This window comes from Balaenoptera acutorostrata, chromosome 3, assembly GCF_949987535.1.
Source record: "Balaenoptera acutorostrata chromosome 3, mBalAcu1.1, whole genome shotgun sequence".
In the NCBI taxonomy this organism is placed as follows: domain Eukaryota; kingdom Metazoa; phylum Chordata; class Mammalia; order Artiodactyla; family Balaenopteridae; genus Balaenoptera; species Balaenoptera acutorostrata.
The window spans coordinates 43673111-43699271 of NC_080066.1; the positions used below are offsets into that span (position 1 = coordinate 43673111).

The following is a 26161-nucleotide window of genomic DNA, read 5'->3' on the forward strand; positions in this document are numbered from 1 at the left end:
GCCGTCTTGGAATGAGGGTGTGTGGGGCGTGGGCTTCGGGCTCAGCCTTGCTTTCTGGTCTGGAAGCTAGGGGGAGGGGACACTAGCCAAAGGCTGGTGGTTCCAGGTGTCATGTATTCTGTGTAGGTCGGAGGGTTCCAGACATTAAGGGCAGACAGAAGGGAGGGGTTGGGCTTGCCCTGGCTGTCAGGGAAGGCTTCCTCTGGGAAGTGACAGTTCACCTGAGCCAAGTGAGGGAAGGGGGACAGGTATCCCAAACCAGAAGCCCAGAGACAAGGAGCTCCGAGCCACGCCCTGGGCTGGGCACCACTGCCAGGCGATGGGGAAGGTCGTTCCTTCCTCCGGGCGCTCACCTCCAGGTACAGAGACGGAGGTCAGGTATGGGATTCTGGCACTGTTGCTGGGACAAGCTCCTGCAGCTGCGGGTAACAGGCTCGGGAATCAAGAATCATGTGCTGGGGACCAACATTCAGCATCTCACCGAATTGTCACAGCAAATCAGCAAGCTAGATACCCTGGTTCCCGAACTTAAGAGGAAAACAGGGATAGACAGGTTCAATAACTTGTCCAAGGTTACTTGGCCATTAGATGGCTGGACTGGACGTTGAGCCCAGACTTTGATCCGAAGTCTGCGCTCGTTCTTTCACTCACCCCATGGCCCCCCAGCCTTTGTCTACTGCCCCCTCAACGGAGCAGGACCCCAGCCGGGCCCCGTCCCCAGCTCCTCCCCCCAGCTCCTCCTGCGGGTGGAGGGAGCATTGTTTCAGGTGACCAGCGTCCAGCTCCTTTGTCCTTTGGATGCAGAGACCAGGCAAGGCTGGGAACCGCGGTTGTCCAGGCAACGGCCCAGCTTCAACCCCAAAGCTGCTGGGGGTGGGGTGGGAAGTTCAGGGCCCTCAAAGGATGTGCTGACGAGGGAGGGGGAGAAAAGCAGGCCCGGTTCTCAGCTGGTCTAAGGAGCTCACTCCCCTCACGCCCCCTGAGCCCCGCCAGCCAATCCCCCCAGAGGCCCTCCTGGGTCCCCCTCCCCTCCCACCTCCATCCCAAGGGTCCAGATACCGTTTCCCAGAAAGAAAGTCTCACCAAGGCGCCTGGAGGAGCAGCCCAAACTTCAGTGGGACTATTTACAGCTGTGTGAGTGATTACCATATGAAAGAAAGAGGCCAGAGGGACCTGGGGACGCCCTGGCTGTAACTTGGACACCAAAGGACTTGGGAGAGGATGTATGGGGGAGGCCGGTGGGGCCCTGCGGCCCACATCCCCCAAGTCTGGGGTGCACCAAGCTCTGCCTCCTTTTCCACGTCGGACTCCTCTTGGGACCCTGATGGGGGTGGCATCACGTCCACCTGGATTGCTCCACAACCTCCGGGCAACCTTCTGGCGGTGACCTGAGGCCCTGAAGGAATGGGGGTAAAGTTAAGGGAAAAGGAGTCTCCCAAGAATCCCAGAGCAGGAGCTGTGGTGGGCGAGGCCCTTGGGGGCTGAACCAGGGAGGCGGTGATGGAAGGAGGTTCTTGATCTTATTCCTGACGCTCTGCAGCACAGCTCACCACGGATCGACTTTTGTTCCCGCTTCCTAGGAAGTGACGAAACCTGGGTGCTGTATTTCCTCCCTGCCCTGCAAGCTCTTTTCTGGACTTTGCAGCATCCCAACCTCTTCCCGGCGTTTGGGACGAGGTTTCTGTCCTGCTGCACTGGTTAGCACACTCCCTTCCTGGGCACATGGCTGCTACAACCTGGTTTCCCTTCCGGTGGGAGGTCCTCAGACACGAGTGGCCCCTTTTATCTGTGGCACCTTCTCCCTCAGGAGCAGACAGAGCCCCCACGCCCCACTGCATGGATGGCCGGTCCTCGTGGAGCCCTGCGCGCTTTGCGCCTCTGCTCTTCTCCTGGAACAAAGGATGGCACCTCCTCCCTCTTCTGGCCTGCCTCCCACGTGGAGCCTGTCCCTGGCTCAGGCCCAAGCACGATGGCGGGAGCAGGGCGGCGGAGGAGGGAGGCCGTGGGAACCACTCTCCCAGCCCCGCTGGGGGCGTCGGGACGCTGCAGCTGCCGTGACAGCCAAGTGCAGGTGGCAGAGAGAAGGGACCAGTGTTTGCTGGCTTCTGGGGAGGCATCTATTGCCAAGGCTGCAAGACTCCTTAGAAATCTGGGCACTTCCAAGTTCACTGAGCAAGGGAAAGCGCTTGGCAACCCAGCAGGACTTTTTTTTTTTTTTTTAACATCTTTACTGGAGTATAACTGCTTTACAATGGTGTGTTAGTTTCTGCTTCATAACAAAGTGAATCAGTTATACATATACGTATGTCCCCATATCTCTTCCCTCTTGCGTCTCCCTCCCTCCCACCCTCCCTATCCCACCCCTCTAGGTGGTCACAAAGCACCAAGCTGATCCCCTGTGCTATGCGGCTGCTTCCCACTAGCTATCTATTTTACGTTTAGTAGTCTATATATGTCCATGCCACTCTCTCACTTTGTCCCAGCTTACCCTTCCCCCTCCCCATGTCCTCAAGTCCATTCTCTAGTAGGTCTGTGTCTTTATTCCCATCTTGCCCCTAGGGTCTTCATGACCTTTTTTTCCCCCTTAGATTCCATATATATGTGTTAGTATATGGTATTTTTCTCTTTCTGACTTACTTCACTCTGTATGACAGACTCTAGATCCATCCATCTCACTACAAATAACTCAGTTTCGTTTCTTTTTATGGCTGAGTAATATTCCATTGTATATATGTGCCACATCTTCTTTATCCATTCATCTGTCAATGGACATTTAGGTTGTTTCCATGTCCTGGCGATTGTAAATAGAGCTGCGATGAACACTGTGGTACATGACTCTTTTTGAATTATGGTTTTCTCAGGGTATATGTCCAGTAGTGGGCTTGCTGGGTCACATGGTAGTTCTATTTTTAGTTTTTTAAGGAACCTCCATACTGTTCTCCATAGTGGCTGTAATCAATTTACATTCCTACCAACAGTGCAAAAGGGTTCCCTTTTCTCCACACCCTCTCCAGCATTTATTGTTTCTAGATTTTTTGATGATGGCCATTCTGACCAGTGTGAGATGATACCTCATTGTAGTTTGATTTGTATTTCTCTAATGATTAATGATGTTGAGCATTCTTTCATGTGTTTGTTGGCAATCTGTTTATCTTCTTGGAGAAATGTCTATTTAGGTCTTCTGCCCATTTTTGGGCTGGGCTGTTTTTTTGATATTGAGCTGCATGAGCTGCTTGTAAATTTTGGAGATTAATCCTTTGTCAGTTGCTTCATTTGCAAATATTTTCTCCCATTCTGAGGGTTGTCTTTTGGTCTTGTTTATGGTTTCCTTTGCTTCCTCTTTTTGGTTGTCACTTGGGGAGGGACAGGGAGCTTGGGAGTGCAGAGCTGGGAACTGAAGCAGCTCTGCCCACGTTCTTTGCATTACACCACGCGGCCAGCTGGACTGAGGGGCCTCTCATAGGGACAGCAGGCCTGGACTCCGGGGAGGCAGCCAGCGATTCAGGAAGAGCGGCACAGGTGCCCGCAGGCAGCAGCGGCAACAGCTCCTACCGTGCATTCCAGCAATTTTTCAGAGGATCAGACCCAGTAAATCCCTGTGGAGCTACATGCAAATGAGATTCTTCTTCCTGAATTAGTTTTTGGCAGCTCCCTTGTTCGGGGGTGGGATGAGGTGAAAAAAGTTGGCAAAGAAAGGCAAACTGACATTCATCTTTTTTACGTAGTAGAATCTATAGCAAGGACGTTTCTTACCGCGCTGATTTGACTGGAAATGGTTCTGACTCTTGGTGCCTCCGGGGTTAGGGTCCAGCTCCAGGGGACTTGAGTTCCCCAGGAGCTGCTTTGTGCTCCGGGGCTGTCCTCCTGAGTCCTGTTCCCGAAGGTACAGAAATAGGGTTTCACTGGGGAGAAGGGTCCCTCAGAGCTGGGCAGGGAGTGCCCCTTCACCAGGAACCCAGAGTATCCTGGAAGCCTTCACTTCAGGAAGCCCACAGGGACAGGAATACAACACAGTCACCACCGAGACTTAAAGGACATTTATTATTTTTTTTGAAAGGGTGGAGGGGGACTTTACAAGGGTCGGAAGCCGCTAACCAGAAAGGAAGATAAATAAAATACAAAGCCAGTACGTTGTGGCAAAATTCCAGAAAACACACTGAAAAAATCTTTACAGTTTAAAACTGCTTCACTTTATACATAATTACAAATTAATATACAGCATCTGGGTTTTAACCCCTTTTTATCTAATAGGATTCAGCACAGAAACGTTCATTTAGCATTTGAGAACAACAAACGAGAGCAGAGGTATAAGGTGCATGGTAATCACCCTCCTGCATGTCCTGGTGTCTCCTGCGCGCCTGGCGGGGCGACACGCCAGAAACCTCAGGCTAAACCGTGACCGTGGGCCAGCCGACCGGGCGGGCCCCTGTCAGTGCTCTGGAGCTGCCCATCCTGGCAGGTGGTCACAAAAGGCAGACGCGTTCAAGGGGGTGACGACTGGGGTGAGCAGAGACTGGGCTCAGCCTGGGCGTCTGGAGCAGGCTGTCACCGTCTGCGGCAGGAGAGACGTTAGCCAGCTGGGTCTGCCTGTCTTTAAACCTTAGCAAGATGGAGAACTCACTCAAGGCCTGTCGAGCTTTTGACAAATTAAATTCGATTGGTACATGGAAAGAAGCCTTTGTTTTTTTTCCCTCTTGTGGCAGCACTAAAAGACTTTTCACTTTAAAACCTGGCCAGCAGGCAGTAGATCCCAAAGCTCCGGTTAACTAGGAATGTTACGCTACATGGAAAGAAAGAAAATGACGAACCAAACCAAAACAATCTCTTTGCCCCTTTCCTTGTCTCCGAGGGTCAATCGGAGCAACAGCGCCAGGTGGGGCCGTGACCCCAGGACCACAGGTGTGTGTGTGCCACACTGCCCCGCTGCAGGAAAGCAAGGCACACATCCCTCAACCACTGCCACCGCGGAATTGGCAGGGTTCTTTCTGGGCTTCCACATTCCAAGTGTGTCCACACCCCTTGGCAGTGTCTGGGGTCCCCTCCAAGCCACCCACTTCATGGCTGCTGAAGCCCACTCACCAGGACCGTCTCTCTCAACGCGCCCCGACCCCAGTCCCTGGGCTTAGCTGTCCTCTGGGCACAACTGGCCCCCCATCAACGCTGTATCAACAACTGCAGCTCCAAGGCCGATACCAAATCCTTGGGGAGAAAGAACTGGCTGTGGAAAAAGAACCTTTGTGACCAATGGATGAAATAGAAAGTACTTCTGTGAACGGGACCTTCGGGATGGAGTTCTGGCCCCTAAGGTTATGGTGCTACCTTTTATTTAAGGTGGGGCCTATTTATAATCCCTACACACAATACCCACTTTCCAAATAAAGGTACGACAAACCCCAAGGATCTTAAAAATGTGTGCTCACTACTGCTAATACTAGGGGTTTGGGAAGATAACAAATAAGGGAGAATATCAGCAAAGTAACAACTTTTAGTGGTATTACCCTGAGACATGAGAAGAAAAAAGGTAAGATTCGTACCTTTCCAAAAAAAAAGTCTTGATAAGGATTTCTTCCCCACAGACAGCTCTCATGGGGGGTAGAGGATGGAATGTTGGCAAAGGTTGAATTATGGCAATCTGCATGTTTTTAACCCTCTCCATTTTCAAAGAAAACAGTTAGCATAGCTGATTGTCTCGAAAGTGAAGCTGACTGTAGAGAGCGTTTAAAGTGCACATGCCACCCGACTGGGATGACGACCATTGAGATGATGTAAGTGTTGAGAGAAGATGCAGCCTCCTTCCAGGCAACTCACGAGATTCTGGAACTCTGGATGGTGTTTCCATCTGTCCCCCAAAACCTAAACACAAGGAAGGCCAGGCATCTGATTTCCGGAGCTAGAGAAGCACGGCCCCTAGCGTGGGGACACTGTGGAGAACTGAGTCTGAGCTGTCGCGGGAGACAGCCCCTTCTCACATGAAAGACACCTCAGTAACCAGGTCAGGCCTCAAGGTCAGAGGAGAGCTCAAGGCCATCAGCAAAAGCAGGAGCAGCAACAGTCCCAGGTGGTTCCCCAAGCGCAACAACAAAATCCCCGAGTTCCTTATCAAAGGGGGAGAGAGAGAGGATGAAGGCATGGAAAAGCATGGGTCCGGGTAAGTGGTTCTCTCTCTGCACCGCACACTGTTCTGGGGGAGATACCTTCTGATTCTGATTCTAAACTTGTCCAGCCACAAGCTGACCAAAGTATTTTAAGTTAGTGGGGTGCAGGTGAAGGGGAAATCATCATTTTAAAAAAAATACCACCGAATAACCAAGGCAACCGAAACTTCACAACTAGTTGGGAGTAAAAGACCCTTTAAAGTTGAAAGCCAGCTGTGCAGCTATATACAGAAACTCAGCGTCCAGGGTGCTCTTTGTGAGGAGCCTGCGTTAGGGCAAATGCCGTCAGCACTGAGCCCTGGTTTCAAGCCCGGAGACAGGGAGGCCCGGCCTACACGGACAGAGGAAGGAGGACGCAGGTCCTCACTCACCAGCCCCACCCCTTTACAGCAGAGCTTCTCTCTGTGGGACGGGGACCCACAGAGGTGAACCTGAGCCAGCGACAGGGACAGACGGCTGGGCTCCCTGTGGATCTGAGAAAGGCACGACAGGCTGGCCGTACTCAAGCTGAGCTGTACGGACTGGTGGCAGGAGGCAACCTAACCTTTTGCTGTTTAGGGTCTTTGTGGGTGGGGGAGGGGGGTACATGAAGGTTCGATAGAAAATCAGCTGCTTCTGCTCAAAGTGTGTTTCTGAAGGGTAAGAAATCTCCATGACAAAACTAGGCAAATGTAGCCCATGGGTGGCAAGTTTCTTAACTCTCAAGCAAGGAAGAAGACATCCCTTGATCAAAGTATGAGGTGAGGGTGGGAGGAGGGAAGGAAATGGACCCCTCCCCCAACGCTTAATTTTCCTTTGGGCCTTCGAGGCACTTTGACAGACACGGGGGAGTAAGGAAGCAGCACCCGCTGCTTGACTGGACAGTTGAAACCGTTGGGCTGGTGTGTTCACCCTTAAAACACACACACACACACATACACACATGCACACAACACACAAATAAATAAAACAAATCTAAGCTAAAAATTTTAAACCAGACCTCTTTCAAATAAACTGAAAGATAAATATCTCCATCTGCAAGGCCAGCTTGCAATTCATCAACAAGCACCAAGTTACAGATTTTTTTGTTTGTTTTTAAAAAGTATGTTCAAAGACCCATGCTCCTGAGGGGCAAAAGGCAGGAATCAAAGACCACATTTAAAGCACAGAATTTTCCAGGGTCTCCCCTCCTGGGGGGTTAACAAGTGTGGCAGGTGCAGGGGCCTCAGGGAGAAACATCCTGCACCTCCCGGCTGGTGACAAGCCTCAAGGAATACAGATCAAAACACAGTGGGACAAGAAAAAGAGAGAGAAGGAAAAGAACAAACAGGCAGCATCTGTGGGTTCCTTAAGGAGTAGAGTACAAAAACCAACAGGCCTTTCGTTTTTAAAACTTTTTAAGGAAATCAAATTTTGCCAGGCCTCCTGATAGGAGAACTTTACAAGCCATACCTTCTGGCCAGCTCTACTCTCGGTCTGTACTGGTGGGAACCGCTTCATATGGGCCTAACACACCCACCTGAACCTGCTTTTCGGCCAGCTGTCTAGTACAGGGTGGGCACGCCCTGGCAGCAGGAGAAGCAGGCGGTCCCTGTGCGGTGGAGCGCGGATGGGGCCACCCTCTCCCACGGCGACTGCCAGGCGGGAGCATCTTCCCTGGGGAGGCACCTCGAGGTCTCAGGAACACTGCCAGGAGGCCGTGGCCACTGCTGAATGGCCAGTGACAACCAAAAAGTGTCACGCCACAGGGGTGATGGTGAGGAGGCCTCTCTACTTCGTCTGTGCCCAGAACATGTGGGCAAACATCTTGGAAAGCCAATATATGATTTCTTATAGACTTGATAAAATTAGATATTTTTTCTTTTTAAAGTGACTGAAACACCAAAATCAAGGTGTTTCAAGATCGTCTGCTTTTTAAAGACATCAAGCCTTCTCTCACTGGTTCTCACAAATGTTTGTCGTCCCTTCTGAAGTGAAATGAGAAGTACACGCGAAAAGGGGTGAGGCGTGCAAGGGGTGAGTTTACAGGGAGACAGCCTGGGAGGGCTAGTGAGTGAGGCTCTGAGTGCGCGCTCCCTGAGCGGTGGCGGGCAGCGCCCCTCGTGCGGGGCTTGAGCCAAGCCCAGCAGGCATCTGGTATAGACCGTGCACAGTTCTGGCGCACTCCACGTGTATGTGCAGACGGGCTACTGTATGTGTTCAGATGAAGTCCAAACTATCTGCTGTTTGATTTTTGGTTCTGTTCCCTAAAATAAAAGGCAGTAAGAGTTTCAGACCGCATTTGGAAACACTCTTTCAGCCTTTAGGAATTCCTGACATGTCCAAAACCATCACCTGGACTTCTGGGGCCACTACTCTCGGTGTAACATCCACCATCCAGCAGGGCTGGCCCCAACCCGAGAGGCATTGGGTTGCCAATCCTGGGCCTCCTTCCCCACCCTGACCCCCAAGACCATTTGCTCTTCTGGTCCAGGACCTGGGCAGTGCAGGAGGGCTGGGCGCCACAGGGCACGGGTGTCAGTGTAGGAGAGTGTGCGCACAGGACAGCAGGGGGTGGGGCTGTAACCGTGGCGGGACAGGAACGGCTGCCTCGGAGAGGAATGGGGTCAGCAGAAGATCTCCTCCCCCTCTGCGGGTACTTCGGATGCAGGGCCATCTGGAAAAAACGAAACCAAGGCGGAAAAAGAAATTCAGAACAACTGCTCTTTTCACCGGTAAATTCTGTTCTTTCCTCCCCAAACACAAGTCTTCTGGGATGCAAACAGATGCCGGGCTGGTGGGCAATGACATCTGCCAGCCGGGCCTCCAGGTGACGTAGTGCACGAGGTCGTCAGTGATGTCCTCCGTGTCTACAGCTCCTTAAACTTTACAGAAACACTAGGCTTGCTGTTTATAAACAGGCCCGGAAGTAGGGATTTCTCTTCAACCTCCCACACAGAAGGGAGAGAGCAATACTAATGAGAAGGACTCAGACCTTGTGCAGTGGGATTTGATAGCACGCCCTGTGGCGGCAGGCAGGTCAGTTAATCCCGAGCTTCAGCTTCCCAGTGTGTCTGGGGGTCAGCAACACCTCTCTCACAGTCACCTGCAGGATTAAAGCAGCCCTCAGAAAATGCTCACCAAGCCCCTGTTATTAATATTACTGGACCAGGCCTAGAAAAGCAGGGAGGACTGTAGCTGCTTCACTGAGGTGAGTTTCAGCTCCTCAGCTGGACAGTAAGTGTGAGAACTGGGCCTGCACTCTCTACTTCGTGCACGTGCCACACAGAGTAGGTTGTTAAATGTTCTCTGAATCTGTGTTCTTAGTGTAAGTTCCAACAGTCCTTTGCGGGCAGAGCAAGTGGGTTTGGTGAGATGTATGTGGCTCAGCTTTTACACACCGGAATGGCAGCCACCTCTTTTTAACCACTCCCACGCTGCCAAAGCCACCCACTCTTCAGGATCCAGGGACTACGTGGCCAGAGGGAGACCTGGTGTGTGTAACTCACCACCGGGCTGCGAGCGGCTTCCTTTGTTCTTCTTCTTTTTCTCCTTCTTTTCCTTTGGCTTAGCTAACCCAAACAGGCGGGTGGACGTGGACACTGGGGTCTGGCTCTGACCCTCTGGTACTCTGTTTGTCTGGCTGGTGGAACCCAGTATGTGAAAAGGCCCCTTTTCTTTGTGTGTCCGAGAGATGCTGTTCCTTTTTGGGGACACTGAGAGTTCTGAGTCCAATGACCCTGATTTGGCTATGGAAGGTGCCGGTGGCAAGAGGGTCTCCTCAGGATTCGGAAGGAAGGATGGGATCCTCATCAGCCTGGTGTGTTGATGTGAAACCTGCACATGGTCAAGAGAAGGGGTCTGACTTGGAGGCCGGCAGCATCCCCAGTGCCTACTCAGTGAACACTACCTGAGGTCACCGGCTGTGTCAGTGGGTCAGCCCCGTGTGCACCCACTGCCTTGGACTCCAGGGAAATGGTAAAAAGATTCTGATCTTCTCAGTTCCATTTCCTCCCTCCCTCAGGTAGTATCTATGAAAGTGCTAAAAATATCATCTGATACCATTATTATTTTTATTAACAGCAACATAAAGAATTAACAGTAGCTTGGAAGAGGCAGCTTAGAACTCCCATTCCCTGAAGAAGCAGGAAGAGCTGCTTATCCAACGACTGATTTACACGGGGGTGTAGATAATTATTTCAGGGCTAAGAGATTATAGAGGTCTGTTCAGGTTAAAGGGCAGGTGGAGACGTGCTTATGTCAAGATCCTAGCCAAAGGTTAAACCAAAGATAAAGAGAGATAATCAGTCTAATCTGTGCTCCCGCTGGGCCTTGCAGCCTTCCCTGTGGAAGCCATCCTTGTGTCACGAAAAGCACACAGAGCCACTGGCTACTCCCCCACAGATGTGAAAAACTCTGCAGGAAGCTAAACTGCTCCCTCTGGAAGATGTCAGTTTCCTTTTCTTTCATGATCCAAGGTCAATCGATCAAACAAATGGCAACCTGACCATCAGCAGACAGGAGGATCTGTGCACTCCCAAGCTTCCCACCTGCCACAGGTGCCCGTTCCAGAATAACCGTAAAACACCACTGAAATAAACTCGGGGGGTCAGCGTGCTTCCCACATACATAATTCCTTCCCATATTAGTAGCAGCTGCAGGAGAAGAACGGTTTCATCCACAGTAGCGAGGCAAATCAGGAATTAAGCAGAGTCCAGATGTCTGAGCATCCCTGAGCAGGAATATCCTCTCTCCATAAGAGGGGCTGCCTGCCATCATTTGCTGGGATGGGCTCCTCCCTGTAGCTGATGCCCACTGACCCCACCATGTGGGTTCTTTCAGGAACTCAGGCATTACTGCTCTCTGTGAGCCCAGGCACTGTACTCTGGGGGGACCCGTGTCCTCGGTGTGTTGTCCCCATCCAGCTACAAGTTCCTTTAGCTGGGGACCATTCTGATTTCTTATGTGGCACAAGGCAGAGGGGTTGCTCCCAAAATCCTGGACGGCTGACTTCCATCCTCAGAGATGCTGAGGCTACTCCAGCCTAAGCCACTGAGGGCTGAGGGAAGTGCCAGGCATCCATTAACTCCCCTGGCCAAACCCCAACCCATCATGCTGAGAGATGCGAGAAAAAGGCTCACTTCCTCACCTGCCCCCTGGTGGTGCATAAAGAGATCTGTAGAAGCAGCCTTTATATTATCTGCCTACTTTCCTCCGCTGCTCAGAGGGTTCTTGGTTATGTGGGTCGTGACCCGGCCCGACAGCGACCCGGCCCCCCAGCGCCCCGTACCTGGCGGACGTCACAGTCGGCGGGCCTCTGGCTGAACCGGTCGGCCTCCCGCTTCAGCTGCTCCTGCTCGCGCTCGAGCTGCCTCTGGGCGGCACGCAGGCGCTCCAGGTCGCTCTGGTAGGCGACCTTCCTGTGCTGCAGCTCGTCGTGCTCGCGCTCCAGGTCCTGGCGGCCGCGCCGCAGCTCGTCCTCGCGCTGCGCCAGCCGCGCCTCGCGCTCCTGCAGCGCCCTCTCGCGGGCCTCCCACTCGCGCTCGCGCCGCCGCTTCTCCTCCAGGTGCTGCGCCTGCTGCCGCTGCAGGTTGGCCAGGTCCTGGCGCTGCTTCTCCAGGCTGCGCTGCTTCTCCTGCTCGATGAGGGAGCTGGGCCGCGACGCCGTCCGCGTGAGCGCCCGCTCGGTCAGCAGCAGCTTCTGGTCCTCGATGTAGCTGTCCTGCTGCAGCACTACCCCCTGCGGGGGAGATGCACGAGGGGGAACGATGCGCCTCCGCCCGGAGGACGAGGACGCCACCCCAGACTACGGCCCTCCCCTGGTTTCTAAGCTGCTCTGGGAAAATGCTCCAGCGTAACCCTGGGCGGCAACCAAGTCGAAATGTCAATGGTGCGGGGACTCGGATTTTGCAGTCAGTGGCTTTGTCTGGGGTGGGGAGTGTGTGTTCTGGAGGTGGGAGGAGGTATGAACTGGACTGGTTAGAAATTGAGGATATTCCCAGAAAGCTGTGTGGGGAGGGTCACCCTATCCAAATACCACACAGAGACATGGAATATGGAAACTTACAATCCTACCAAAGGCCTTCCAGACTGAAACCACCTCCTCTGTGCATGTCAGCACCCCATGTGCTCTGGGGCATGGCTGTCAAGGGTACCTGCAGTCCACCACGTGCTCGTCAAGTCTAGCCTTAGCAGGTCGATGATACTCTAACCACTGCATTCTGGAACCTTTCTCATCATGAGAGCCAGTCTTCTCTAGTCTGAGGGCCCCATTTACCCATAAGAAACCTGTAAACCTCAAAGATCCAGGCCAACAATACCCTGGTCACTGATTCTCTCGAAACAAGGAAGTGAAGGGATAAAGGAGAAGGGCACACACCTGCAAAGTGCTGAGGAGCTCGTGGAGATGGACGACGCTCTGCACAACCTGCTGCAAAAGGAATCAAAGGACCATCACCTCAGACTCTGAGGCTCAGACCCCAGCACACTGCGTGTCATCTGACAAGAACCCACCCTACCACACAGCAAGGGGCTTGCATTTGAACCAAGTACTTTCAGACTGAAAGCACCACAGAGAATAAGCCGGTACAAGTAGCCAAGAAAAACAAGATCAAACGAAGTAACTGTGTATGTAGAAGGGAAGTCAGCACACAGTGAAAGGTATTACAAAGCTCCAATTATTTAAAATGACTGGCACAAAAATGGCACACACACCCATGTAACAAAACAGAAAGCCCAGAAGCAAACCGCAGCATTAGTATACGATACAAAGAGCATTTCTAGTCAATGGAGAAGGAAAGAATATTCAGTGAATTGTTCTGAAAAAACTGGCTAAATCTTTGGAAGAAATTAAGTTGGGATCCACAGAAAAAACATTCAAATGGATTGAAATGTTAAGTGTAGAAAAGAACTGTAAAAGAGCTGTAAGAAAATGTGAGAATGTTTTCTGATCTTGAAACAGGGAAGGCTTTTCAGAGACGGAAACAATGGAAGAAACCACACACACACACACACACACACACACACAATTTCAACTTTTACTATGTAAAAATGTATAATAAAAAGGCAAAGGAAACAGTGAACAGAACAAAGCAAAAAAAACCACTTTAATTTAAAAAAGGATCTCGTAGATCAATAAAATAATGAATATTCTAGTAGAAAAACAGGCACAGAACATAAACCAGCAATTTACAAAAGAAGAAATACAAATGGCCAATTCTATAACATATTAAAGAGGATTCAACCTTATTTGAAATCAGAAAAATGCAAAAATAAAATAACCACTTGAACTTATCAACAAAATGTCAATTAAAAAATAATTCCCAGTGTTGGTGAAAGTATGATGAGAATGGATACTCTTGTACTGACAGGGATAAACGCTGTATAACCTTTCTAGAGAGCGGATGACATGCTGAGGAAATAATCAGAGCCGTGCAAAAAAAAGTATGAAGATGCTCTTGGCTGCATCATTTAAAAAGAAAAAAAGTAGAGAAAGAACCACTGGAAAGATTAAATAAATTATGGCACATAACATAATAATATGCAGCTGTTAATTAGCATGTTTTGTATGAATATGCCCTGGGGAAATGCTTCTGGTGTATTAAGAGGAAAAAAAGGAGGATATGAAGCTCCAGGGAGTAGTGAAACAAATTGCATAAAACTATGTTTATGCAATTCACACTCACACATAAAATACACGTCCTGTATAAGAAAAGGCTGGAAATATGAACACCAAACATTTAATAGTAGCTATTTCTCAGTGATACTATGTTTACTTATTTTTTTCCTCTTTTACATTATTGGATGTTTTCCAAATCTTCTACCACAAACATGTATTCCTTTTATAATATTTAAAACACAAAAACTTAATTATCAGGCTTAGCTCTTCTGAGAATACGATTTACCCCTCATTTAAGTTTATTCTTAATTAACAGAGAGAGGGAGAAGTCACAGCAGACCAGCTGACTCTGGCTGAGCATCCGTAGTGTATAATCCATGCTGGAATGCCTGAAAACCACTGGTCTTGTACTGTCTCTTATCTGACTCTTCTCACTAAATATGAGGCAAAAGTTGCCAGGTGAAAAAATCAACCAAGGGCTACTTTTTAAGCAGCACCAGAGCACAACAGCCTGTGTGGGAGCAGGTTTACTTCATTCAAGCATGGACACCCTGAAGGGGGTTACGATGTCAGCGTGTAGACTAACATGCCAACAAACAGAAGACAACACCCTTTTGTGTTTTAGGGAAAAAAGGAAAGATTTCCTTAATCTGAAATTTCAAAAGAAAGCTCCTCAGGGACTTAAGGTATTCTATTAAAAGCAGGAAGAAACACAGAGAACACCCTGAGAGGTACACCCTAGCACCCCACTGTCCTGGGTCCAATTCCAGCCTGCTGACACAGTCACACGCTTGGAGTCAACTAGGTTTGGAGACGGTAGTAACCCTGGGGAGGAGTTCCTAAGAGGGACCCAAGGAGACAGGGAAACAGTGAAAGACGTGGGTTATCCTGCAGGGTCAGCAGAACTCAGCGGAAGGCAGGTGAAAGACTTGCATGGGGACCTGATCTCTAGCTAGGAGACGACAAGGCTACTTTTAGAGTGACACACACAAGAGCGAAAAGCAGTGCTCGAAGAAGAAAACTCAAGCTGAGTTGCAGGATAAGACATTATTATGCAAATTTACCCACAAGTTAATTTGCCACGTTCCAGACTGTGGCTTTTGGTGCCAGGCTTGTGTTACAGCAAAGGTGGCTACAAATTCTACTCAGCGTGCGTGGATGGAAAGAAATCACCATGGGAGCTTCATGGCCCAAGTTTAGAGAAAGCAAGGGGCTTCTCAAGGACAGAGAAGCAGAGGCACTACTCTGGCAAAAGGGCAAGACGAGGCCCTGGGGCCAGGGAAAGGAAACACAACCGCACAGATCAGCCCGGAGCCAAGCTTGTTCATCATGGCAAAACAGAAATGAGTATTCCTAACCTAGCAATTATAACAAAATCATATTCTTTTAAATAGCTCATAATGTTCTTACCTCACTGTTTCTTTTAAGCATAAATACCAGGTTAGCATTTCCACCCTATAAAACAAACAAAAAAAGTGCATTTAAAAACAACGAAGACTCAGGCAAAAATGATATTCAGTGTGTGTCTGAGTTATGCTGTGACTTCCCGTTTTCGTTCTTTTCTACAGTAGCTTCTCACTGCAGGGCAGTGAAGATCTGAGGCTGAACTGTTAATGAAGCCTTGCAAAGAGGTCAGGTGGGTGTGTGCATATAAACGAGCCTCTTAATGAAACTGGTCCAGCCACAGCCGCGGCAGAGCTGTGCACGTAGACGCGGTGTCTGGAGACAGGCCCAACGGCCAAGAACGTGGGGCTCTGAATTGTACTGTTTGCTTAAAAACGTGCTTTCCTCTTAAGATAAAACAGGAAATAAAAACGGCAAATTGGGCATCCAAAACAAAATCAAAGTAGGCTAATTTCAAAGACTATGAATTTAGAGGAAGTGCCAGGGAGGACTTAGGGAGTGTATTTTAGAAAGAAATACCTTTTTCAGACCACTATCCGATTCTGTCCTCCTAAGATCTTGACCATCATCTCCCTCTTCCTTCTCACCTCCTAAACAAACAAACAAGGTGTTTTTTTTTTTGCAGTTGTAAAACAGATTAGCCTAGGAAATACTATATACATAGCTTAGGGACAGAATATTTCTGAATCCTATTAATGCCAATGGCAGCTAAGTGATTGATTATTAATAATTTTACTGATGCAGAAGAACTAGAGGCAGAAAGGAAAAACAAGTGTTATTACCCCCCTTTGGCTATAGCTTAGCTGAGATCTCAGGAAAACCTCTTATATTACTCAAAATGAACATGACATTCATAGAGGTTCCTGAGTGTTTTAGCAGCTAGATACTCATTAGGATCTGACTAAAACATTTACTAACTGATTGGGACAGAGGAGATAGAGCTACCAGAGTACAGATCACTTTTAGTTGTGATAGTTAAGGATTGCCCATAAGAACGCATGAGTTCAAAACCACTGACCTTTTGAAGCATTCATCTGATGGCTGTCAAATCCTCCAAAGGTCTCTGCTCTCCGGGGCAAGGAAACGGGGCCTACCATGCCTTCTTGTTCAACAGGGCTGCTGACAGCCTGCCCAAGTGTGCCTCCCAGGCTTCCACTCACCAAACCCTGAAGGATCTCCACTGCAAGAAAGGAAACATGCAAAACTGACATCTCCTCTTTCAATGGGAAAAAGAAAATCTCATGGTAATACACTATATGTACAGGGAAGATGAACAGAAAATTCCAAAGTGACTACGTGACTTCCTTTGCTCAGAGAAAGCTCTCAGCTCAGGATACATGCGTTAGTTGGATTCTACTGGAAATGCAGAGATTAACTCTTCAGCCTTATTCACATGAGACCTAGGAGATTTAAAAGGGTACAGGGAAGGCAAAGTAATTTACTGGAAGGAGCACGGCTCTTGGAGTCAGATCCAAAGCAGCCAAAAGGAATTCCCTAGGAAGTAAGGTGAGCCAATTTGAGAACTGCAGTTCAAACGGGCAGGCTTTCTGCCCCTCCCATAGGGTGGTCAAGGGGCTAGAGCAGTCTAAGCATCTGAATTCTCAAATCCAACCAGCTAGGGTTCTCTTCTAGAGCAGCAGTGTCCCACAGAAAGGAGAAAGTGCTGAAAGTGGAATGAAAATTGAGCAGGAGAGAAGCAACAGAGATAAAGGAAAAAGAAGGTCCAGATGGAATAAGGGAGGAAACAGAGGCAGGGAATCTCCTAAGACAAGCCATTGTTATTTTCTAAAAACACTACATGAAAACAATACAAGAGTCCGATGAAGTGAAACAAGCTATCTGAGCCTAAAAATTTAGGAAATGTATTTCACGCAAAAATGAGCAACAGAAAAACATCAAAGTCAAATCCCACACAAAGTTAAGAAAAGGCAGAGAGAGAGAAAGAACAAGGGGCATAACTTCCCTACATATAATAAAAGCACATCAGAGGGACATGTCCATAAAATAAGTGAGCTAATAAAATAAAGAAAATGACACAAGACATGAAAGAACCTAAGTCAGAATCAGAAAACACAGAAAGGAGGTGGCAAAACTCAAGTGGAAATGAAAGGAAAAAAGGTATCCCTTTAAGATATGAAAACTGAACTAGAATATGAGAGCAAATAAACCCAAAAGAAAATGACTTAAGATAATAGATGGTGAAAGGATATTTAAACATTAAAAAGATGAAGCTATAAAAAGTACCATGGGAAAGCAAGTAGTATTGAAGACAGGCAAAGATGATCCAACATATGGATAGTGGGAGTTCCTGAAGAAGAAAATCAAAGCAAGGGTGCAGGAAAAATACTAAAAACTATAATATAAGAATACATCTCTGAAATCTGAAAAATCTGAAACTATATATCAAAATAGAACACTGTGAACCCCAGAACATCATTCCAGAATAACCAACACCAAGGTATATTCTAGTAAAACTACTCTGATTTAGGGGAAAAAAATCCTTTGGGCGTCTAGGCAAAGAGCATGCGACTTACATGGGGAAAATCAAATTACGATCAGACTCTGCCAGCAATGCTTTACGTCAGAAAAAAATAAATAACATATTCGAGAATTAAGATACTCAGAGGAAGAAAACGTGAACCAAGGATTTTATATCCAGCAGAATAGATTTTCAAGTATAAAGGGCACAAATTATTACCAATATGCAAGGACTCGGTATATTATCCTCGTGAACCTTTCCTGAGACATCTACTAAAGAATAATAAGCTTTAGACATCCAAAATGACTGGAGAGACACTGATAAAAACTGGTGGTGGTTCTTGCAGAATGAAGACTACAGGTCGGGTCTGAAAAGGGGAGAGTGCCGTATACAGTGGTTGTAAGCTGACAGTATAGACAGAGTACAGCTGGTAAATAAAAAAGGGGGGAGGGAATGGGGATAGCATAAAAGAGTCATATTCAGTGACAGTAGTTTTAGTATTGTTATTCTGATGTGTATGTTAGGGTAAATATAGGATATTTTATTTCTACGATGTATCCTTGAGAATGAGGATTCACAATGTGGAAGAAAAGAGACACAGATGTAATATAGAAGAGATTAAGCCCTGTAGTCCACAATTTGAATTAAATATGTATCAGTGTGAATTCATCACCCCATCCCCTCACGCACACACACAAGTATATTTCCCCCAAAGCAGCCCACTGGAAAGGCCCAACCTAGTAACAATGAAAACCCCAGCCGCAATAACCACCCCTAGTGCCTAGACAGTGGTCTTGAAACATCATTTCCCACTAAAAGAAACCAGAGCTTCTCAGAAAGATGGCTAATTCCAGGTATGGGCAGAAAACAAGATGAGCCTGGAACATCTTAACATAGCAAATAGCAAAGCAGCTCTCAATGACTGCTGGGGTCACGCCAAAAGGACTCAGAGGCCCCACAAAGAGGTGCCCCTTGGCAAAGAGAGGACCTTTTTAACTTTTAATAAGGATAAGAACTGCAATGACTTGAAGCGCATCAGACATATTTAATTCATGAGTCTATAATAGTATATTAAAAGTACTGGTCACTTTCAGAGAATGACCATAAATCAATTCACTACTTTGAAAACTGGTAAATAATGGGGGGGGGGCGGAAATCAAGCATTTATCCTTTTATCTTGTTTTTCCTATATGTTACAAAATAAAGAAGACAACTAGACATTTTGTGTCCCCAGATGAAAGAGCACAACACTACGGTAACACAGCTTGCCAAAGGGATTATGTCTGAGCAACTGAGCCTCCGAGTCCAGCAGAGGATCTGAAGGAAACGGAGGGCAGAAGAACAGAACCCCTGTGTGAATAAAACCCAAAAAGAGAAACCCATAGGTCAAAGCTCAAGGATAAATTGTGTGGAAAAGAAAGGGATGGTGGGGTGGGTGGGGGACTGTAAATAAAGAATCCTAAAAGGCATATCAAAAACCATGAATACAGCTGAACCACAGGGTCTATGAACAGGCACTTGGCCATAAAACCATAAAGAAACCTAAGTGATTACTATAAAAGTCACAATATACCTGTTCCTTTCAGGAGGGAGGGAGAGAGCTCTGATGGGGACAGGACATGTGGAAGGGCTTTTAGGGGTTTCTTGACCTGGGTAGTACTTACAAGGATGCCCACCTGATAATAATTTACTAAAGCGAAATATGTATTGCGTTGTTTTCTGTATTTGTGATTTATTTTACAATAAAAAAGTACAAACTGGTAGATAATATTAGTGTGTAAACCACTGTGGGAGGAGACAAAGAGGGGGGCAATGCTGAATGTAAATTACCCTCATTTATTGCACTTTTCATTAAAGGCCCTCCTTTGAAAGCCTCTTCTGTGTTGGATCGGAAGAGGATTCTAGAGCTTTGAGTTGGGGAGCAATCCTCTGGCAAGGGAGTGCTGCACTCAGTCATGTCCCGGAAAATCATCTCCTTCTCTTCCAGTAAGAGTAGGATCTGCTGGTCCTTTTGTTGAAGTTGTTCTGCAGGTGCACAGAAGAGAGATCTGGTGACTTGACTGTTCACTATGATGAGATGACTAAGACATGAGCACCACCTTGTGGTAACGCATGGAACCACAAGGAACACAGCTTCCCCACTTTCTTTTTCATCATGAAGGCAGTATCAAGCTTTTGACCTGTAATGTCTACCTGGAAAACTATCCCGGGTCTTTCTAGGCAAATACTAGAATTTCTGACATAACGAACTTGCACTCTGTTCCATTCTCCTGCCTCCTGTTTATTTCTCAACCCACACACTCTTCTCTGGCTTCTGCCCATCACTCTGCATCTGCTCTTTCCAAGGTTACCCTTCACTACTGAATCCAGTGAAGTCTTTCATTTCATCTTTTCCAGCATGGATGACTTCCCCCATTTAAAACTGTTTCCCGGACTTCCCTGGTGGCGCAGTGGTTAAGAATCCGCCTGCCAATGCAGGGGACACGGCTTCGAGCCCTGGTCTGGGAAGATCCCACATGCCGCGGAGCAACTAAGCCCGTGTGCCACAACTACTGAGCCTGCGCTCTACAGCCTGCAAGCCACAACTACTGAAGCCTGCGCACGCCTAGAGCCCGTACTCCGCAACAAGAGAAGCCACTGCAATGAGAAGGCCCCACTAGCTGCAATTAGAGAAAGCCTGCGTACAGCAATGAAAACCCAAGGCAGCCCAAAATGAATGAATGAATGAATAAAATAATAAAATAAAATAAAACTGTTTCCCTCCCCATCCGCTTTTGAGGACACTGCTGGTTCTCTTCCTACCACTCTTACTCCAGCACTTTACAGACCAGACCTGCCACCTGCCATGAATGAATATCTGGGCTCCCCCCACCCCCCAGCCCCGGGCTCCATCCTAGACTCCTTTCTATACTTTACATGCTTTCCTCTCGGGGACCTCAGTCACTCCCATGGCTTCAATTACCTCTTATGTGCTGATAACTCACAAAAGGCACCCCAAATCCTACCCACATTTTGAGCACCAGACTGCTGAGTCCCACTGTCAGGCGGCCCTCTCCACCTAGACGCCTTGTTCTCCGCAGGTCAGAAACCTCTGTTCTCCCTTCTTGCCACCCCGCCTCCTCCCTGTAGCCTGTGGCCTCTTCCTCAGGCAACAACATTGTCATCCCCCAGTTACCCAGCTGGAAATCTGGGAGCGGTTTTGTCCCCTCACTCTGTCCCACCACCCACAGTGGTTCCTTATTTCTTACTCACGTCCATCCCCACTCCAGCCCATTTCTCACCAAACTTATCCCAAGAGTCCCCCAACTGGCTTTTCCACTCCCAGTGGGCTCCCCCAGCCCCCCAAGCAATTCTCCCAACTGGTGTCAATACCAATTTAAAAAAATTTAAGTTTAAATTTTACTAAAGAAATTGCATCTTTCCCTTGTTGCCTTTCAAGATGTGGTGGCTTCCTGGCTTAATCTCCCATCACTCAGCCCTGACTCTCCAGATATACCAAACCTTCATTCCTTGGCAGACATGTCAAGTCCTTTTTCACTTTTCACCTAACTATTTTTCATCTGGTGAGGTAATTTTTTTCAGATGTAGCTCATGTGTCATCTTCTCTGGGAGACTCACCACAGGCAGGATTCGTGGGTCCTACACACTTTATATGTGCCTGTGGTCTAGGTGGCCTGTCATTTATGTAGATCTCCCTTGCCAGAGTGTGGGTTTCCCGATGGCAGGGACTGTTTTAGGAATTGTTGCATCCCTAGCACCTAGCGTTATGCCTGGCCAGGTGCTTCATACATGTGAAAAGAAGGCAGTTCTTATCTCTGCCATCCTAATCACAGGCAGAGATTAAAAAATGTGATACTGGCTCCAGTCTAAATCTGTCCATCTCTTCTTTTTTTTTCTCCCCATTGAAACAGAATGAAGTAATAAGTAAACTCCTTGGGCGCCTATATTTACTTGACTCTGGGCCTTACTTCTACCCAAAGCACAACACGTATTTACTTCAGAACACTCAGCAAGCACCGGCAAAGGGGCACGAGCACTGAGCCCTGCAGGTGAGCAGACAGGGAGCACAGCCCTGGCTCTGCCATGAACTGTGCATGTGTGTGACCCTGGGTTGCTTGGCCTTCATGGGCCTCAGCTTTCTCACCTACACAGTGGGGATTACAATACAGGTCTTGCAGGGATGCCAAGAAGACCACATGAAACAGTAGGGCCTCGACAGATAGTGGCCAAACATAACCCATAGTACACTTCTCCCCAAACCACCTCATGACGGATTTGGAACGCAGGGCACAGTGGCGGGGGTAACCGATAAATGGATTAACTGGAAAATTCTTTCCCGCAAGTACCTTTCTCTCCTTGTTTTAATCTTAGATGTGACCATGAATTCTGGCAGATTCTTCTGTGACAAAGTACAAAGACTGTCACCAGGGTCCAAGGACACTGATACCGAGACGAGAGACCCAACATCCCCTCGATCTAGTATCAGACACATTCCTACAGCCATTGTTCACCGGGACCTGTGCCAGCTCAGATTTGGTTTCTCTTTTGTTAGGAGCTATGCCCGTCCCCGGTTCACATGCCTGCCGGGATGGCTCTGGGATGGAGGAGCAGCGGGGACCCTACGGGACTGCAGACGCCCCCAGACAGGGCCTCAGACCGCTTCCAGCCAGCTTTACCTTTTAACTCCCGAGCTTTGGTGTCCAACATCTTCTTTTCTTCCTCATTCTCACTAGGAATTCCTTCATCTTCATCTCTGTTCCTAACACAACCACAACAAAACAGCACATTCTGAAGATGTCAATTAGTCTGATGGTGGCCCAACCATTATGAAACCACAGAGGTGCCGGGAGGCAGGGGTGGGCCAGGGTGTGTGACTCACAGGGTGCTGATCGTGTCCTGGATGATCTGAATCCAGCTGTTCCGCTCCTCTTTGGAGCTGGCGTGGACTTCCACCATCTCTGGATCTTTCATCCCCATACTGATTAGGAATAAACCTTTCTCCTCGTGTGCTACCTCTCTTACAATCAGCTTCTTTAGAGAGATCACCGTTGACTTCTGGTCCTGGAAAATGGGGAGAGCGCAGATATAAGACATGGATACAACATTCTAGCTCTTAAGACAACCTCCATCTAAGGTAAGACTAGATGCCTTTTAAAAGCATACGGCTCACTCACATTTTATCCAACAGAAAAAGATTTCCAAAATGAAACTAAAATTTAAGGTTATCAAGGTTCAAGTCCTGTTTTCTGCACGATGAGTCCTTTCCGGTTCGTCACAGAATCTGGTTGGCAATGTTATAAATTGGCAAGATTTGTAATACGTAATGTGTGAGACATACTCCAGTGACAGATTTCTTTTTGATCAAATGCCAAAGGCTCTCAAAAGGATTATGAGGGAACAGAAAAATAATTGGTGGGGAGGGAGGTGGGCAGAAAATTGCAAGGGTATGTAAGAAATGACTCGGAGGCATTTGTCCTGAGCCAATTCTAAGAAGGTGGGAGAGCAGTAATACAGTGTTAACACTCACCACCTACTGTCATGGGTTTGAATACTATTAATTACAAACAGCAGAGACAAACAATTCAGCTTACCAATGACGCAAAGACGTATTTCTGGTCTTTTTCTTGAAGGAAAACTAAAATGTCAGTAAGCAGGACCGCTTGAACCTCTGTAGAGGGGGGAAGGGAAGAGAGAACAATGACCACTGAACGGTGAAGCACCTTCAGGGCACTTCATTAAAGGAAAACTCAGCAACACACCCGCACAGCACATTGTTACACTCCTCCAAGGAAAGGGCTTGACATTTCTGCAGGGTCCAGATCTGATCATTAGATTTTTAGAGGCATTTTAAAATGGGATTTATCACCAAAGCCTTGTCTTGGGAAGGTTTAAGCACTCAGTGCTGGAAAGATATATCCCACAAGGCAAGATTTTTAAGAATAAATACTTTAAGAGTAAAGCTGGAAAGCAGGGCTTTAACAGATGCTAAATAGCAACACATTTTACAGGTCATAATACTCAGGTCATAGTATTTCTCAACTTCTGATCATAGTAATGGGAAGAAGGCGTGGGACAGCAGACAGGAAGGCTGCCAGAAGGTGATGTACAAGAATATCTCAGTCTAGGGGCTTCCCTGGTGGCGCAGTGGTTGAGAGTCTGCCTGCCAATGCAGGGGACACGGTTTCGAGCCCTGGTCTGGGAAGATCCCACATGCCGTGGAGCAACTAGGCCCGTGAGCCACAGTTACTGAGCCTGCGCGTCTGGAGCCTGTCCTCCGCAACAAGAGAGGCCGCGATAGTGAGAGGCCCGCGCACCGCGATGAAGAGTGGCCCCCGCTCGCCACAACTAGAGAAAGCCCTCGCACAGAAACGAGGACCCAACGCAGCCATAAATAAATAAATAAATAAATAAATAAATAAATAAAAATACTTTCAAAAAAAAAAAAAGAATATCTCAGTCTAATGAAACGCAGGCTTCATCCACACGTCCTAGAGGACACGGATGGCTAGACGACACCCGCTGCCGTCACAGGTACACGGAGTACAGTGGCTCCAGTCCCAGCTCCAACACAGCACAGTCAACCTCAACCCTTCTGCACCGTGGAAACAGCCTTCTCTTCTTCTCAATTAAGAAAAAACAAAAGCCAAATTAACATCTCTAGTTGGATCCAGGAATCAAAAGAATGCCACAAACTCTTGCTCTAATCCTATCTAGGAGTATGAAGTGACATTTCCCATTATTCCCTTAAGGACAAAGTGGGACCTCGCTGGAGGTGAGCCGTCTACTGAGACCTAACAGGTCCCTCTGTACCACCTTTACTCTGGAAAGGGGAGCCTACAAATCTTTGGGAAAACAACAGGCTGACTTATGCAGCCGCCTCCTGGGTGGTCAGGACCCTCTTGGCCTTTTCTACCACTACTGCCAAAACTGGGGTGCCCTGTGTAATTCATTGCAAAGCTATGAGGAAAACAGAAGCAAGGATGTCTGATTCCTAGGGTGGTCTAGTTTTTCAGCCTAGACCACAGTAATTTTCCATGCACTACCATTAGTTTTGACAAGTTTTTTTTTTTTTAAACTTTACTTTTAAATCGTTCAGGGGTCTGCCAAAAAAAAAAAAAAAAAAAAAAGAGCTCTAAAACATAAGTTTCAACTTTATGGAATCCTGAAGTTTACATGATCACAGCGTCAGTAGATCAGAGAAAAACAATCCCATCCCTTTCAAGGGTTACCCAACACAGGACTGGCTGTTCTTGGCACAAGTCATTTTCACTTGGGGGTGAAAATGACTAAACACCAAACTCTTATCTCCACTGGAGACATTTTAGGCCAGAAAACCTATCGTTCTGCCATTGCTTTGACCGCAACATTATTCCAACAGCTGGAATCTATCAGTTTTTATTTCGGGAATGAATAAATAAACTGCTGTGTAAAGAAAATACAGCACTGGCAGCAACTCTAGGAAATCCATCCTTACAAGAGCGGGCAGGTGCTTCTCTACCACCAGGCTGCCTCCGACACGGCCTCACAGTGGCGGTGAGGCCAGAGCCCTCAACTGTGGTCTCAGGACATCACAGAGCACCAGGGCTGGAAGGAAGGAGCTGCAGGGATCGCACAGTTCAAGTTCATCATGGAGCAGTGAGAGGCACAGCTGGCTGGTGGCAGGAAGGGGTATTTCTTCTCTCTGAGATGACCCTGCCTGGAGGAGCCCTTCCCGGATCCCTGCAGCAGTGACCGCCCTCGTCTCGGTCACTGGTACCTCCGCATCCCTGCTGTCCTCTACCCTGCCCCCAGCAGCTGAACTACACACACTCTAACTCACCCCTTTCCTGCTCAAACCCTCCATTCTGAGCCCATCCTTCGCTCACTCCCATCACCAGCATCCCTGTCAGCCCCCTAGTCCGGAGCACGCACCCACCCCAACCTGGCCCCCGGCCGATTCTTCAGCCGTATTTCCTGCCTCACTCTGCTGCCAGAGACCCCGCCTGCCCACCCCTCCCGACGGGCCAGACCCTTCAGCTCCACGCTTCCACGCTTCCTCCTCCCTTCTGCCTCGCTCCCTCCTCCTGTCCTCAGTTCACGCCTCTCTATTCTAGCAGCCATCACACTGCAGAGCGAGAACCTCTTTACAAGTCTCTTCATTCCGAGCCCAACTTCTATGCAGGGTGTCCTGCGACATTCACCTTTGAGAGCAGCTGAATGCCTGGGATTTCTTTACTCTGTGGTCTGAGCATGGTGAGACCCTAGCTAAGGACTCCTGGGAATTCTCCGAGAGCAGCTACCTATAGCATTACTTATACCTCGGCGACGAGAGAAGCACACATTTCACTCACCTGAGTTTTATGCCAGCGGGGCTGACGGCACTGGGCTGCTTTGTGTGCTCAGCTCACCGAGGCCAGGGAGGTGGGCTGGGTATACTCAAGGCTACTGGTGAGGTGAGAGTTACCATATAGGCCCAGAGGATACAGGTTTGATGAAAACAATTATTAAAAACAAACAAACCAACCAGATGTACAGATGAATGAACAAACCTCCTAACTTCCTTCACTT

The 26161-nt window shown here is 48.2% G+C and overlaps 1 protein-coding gene across 12 annotated transcripts in view; it reads right to left on the reverse strand.

Moving 5' to 3' along the window:
* Positions 1-4022: 4022 nt before the first annotated feature.
* Positions 4023-26161, reverse strand: part of AKAP13 (A-kinase anchoring protein 13) — a 351713-nt gene continuing 329574 nt past the window's right edge. For 6 of the 12 annotated variants that reach the window (XM_057541951.1, XM_057541949.1, XM_057541946.1 and 3 more), the window contains 12 exons: positions 23206-23282; positions 22494-22675; positions 22291-22373; positions 19445-19639; positions 16154-16315; positions 15655-15725; positions 15142-15186; positions 12493-12543; positions 11404-11853; positions 9623-9950; positions 9109-9219; positions 4023-8790 (listed from right to left, as the gene is read on the reverse strand). In XM_057541951.1, coding sequence (XP_057397934.1) covers positions 9158-9219; positions 9623-9950; positions 11404-11853; positions 12493-12543; positions 15142-15186; positions 15655-15725; positions 16154-16315; positions 19445-19639; positions 22291-22373; positions 22494-22675; positions 23206-23282 — 1706 coding nt within the window. In that variant the 3' untranslated portion in view covers positions 4023-8790; positions 9109-9157. The remainder of the gene's footprint in view (positions 8791-9108; positions 9220-9622; positions 9951-11403; positions 11854-12492; positions 12544-15141; positions 15187-15654; positions 15726-16153; positions 16316-19444; positions 19640-22290; positions 22374-22493; positions 22676-23205; positions 23283-26161) is intronic. The other 6 variants (XM_057541952.1, XM_057541950.1, XM_057541948.1 and 3 more) reach the window with 2 other exon arrangements.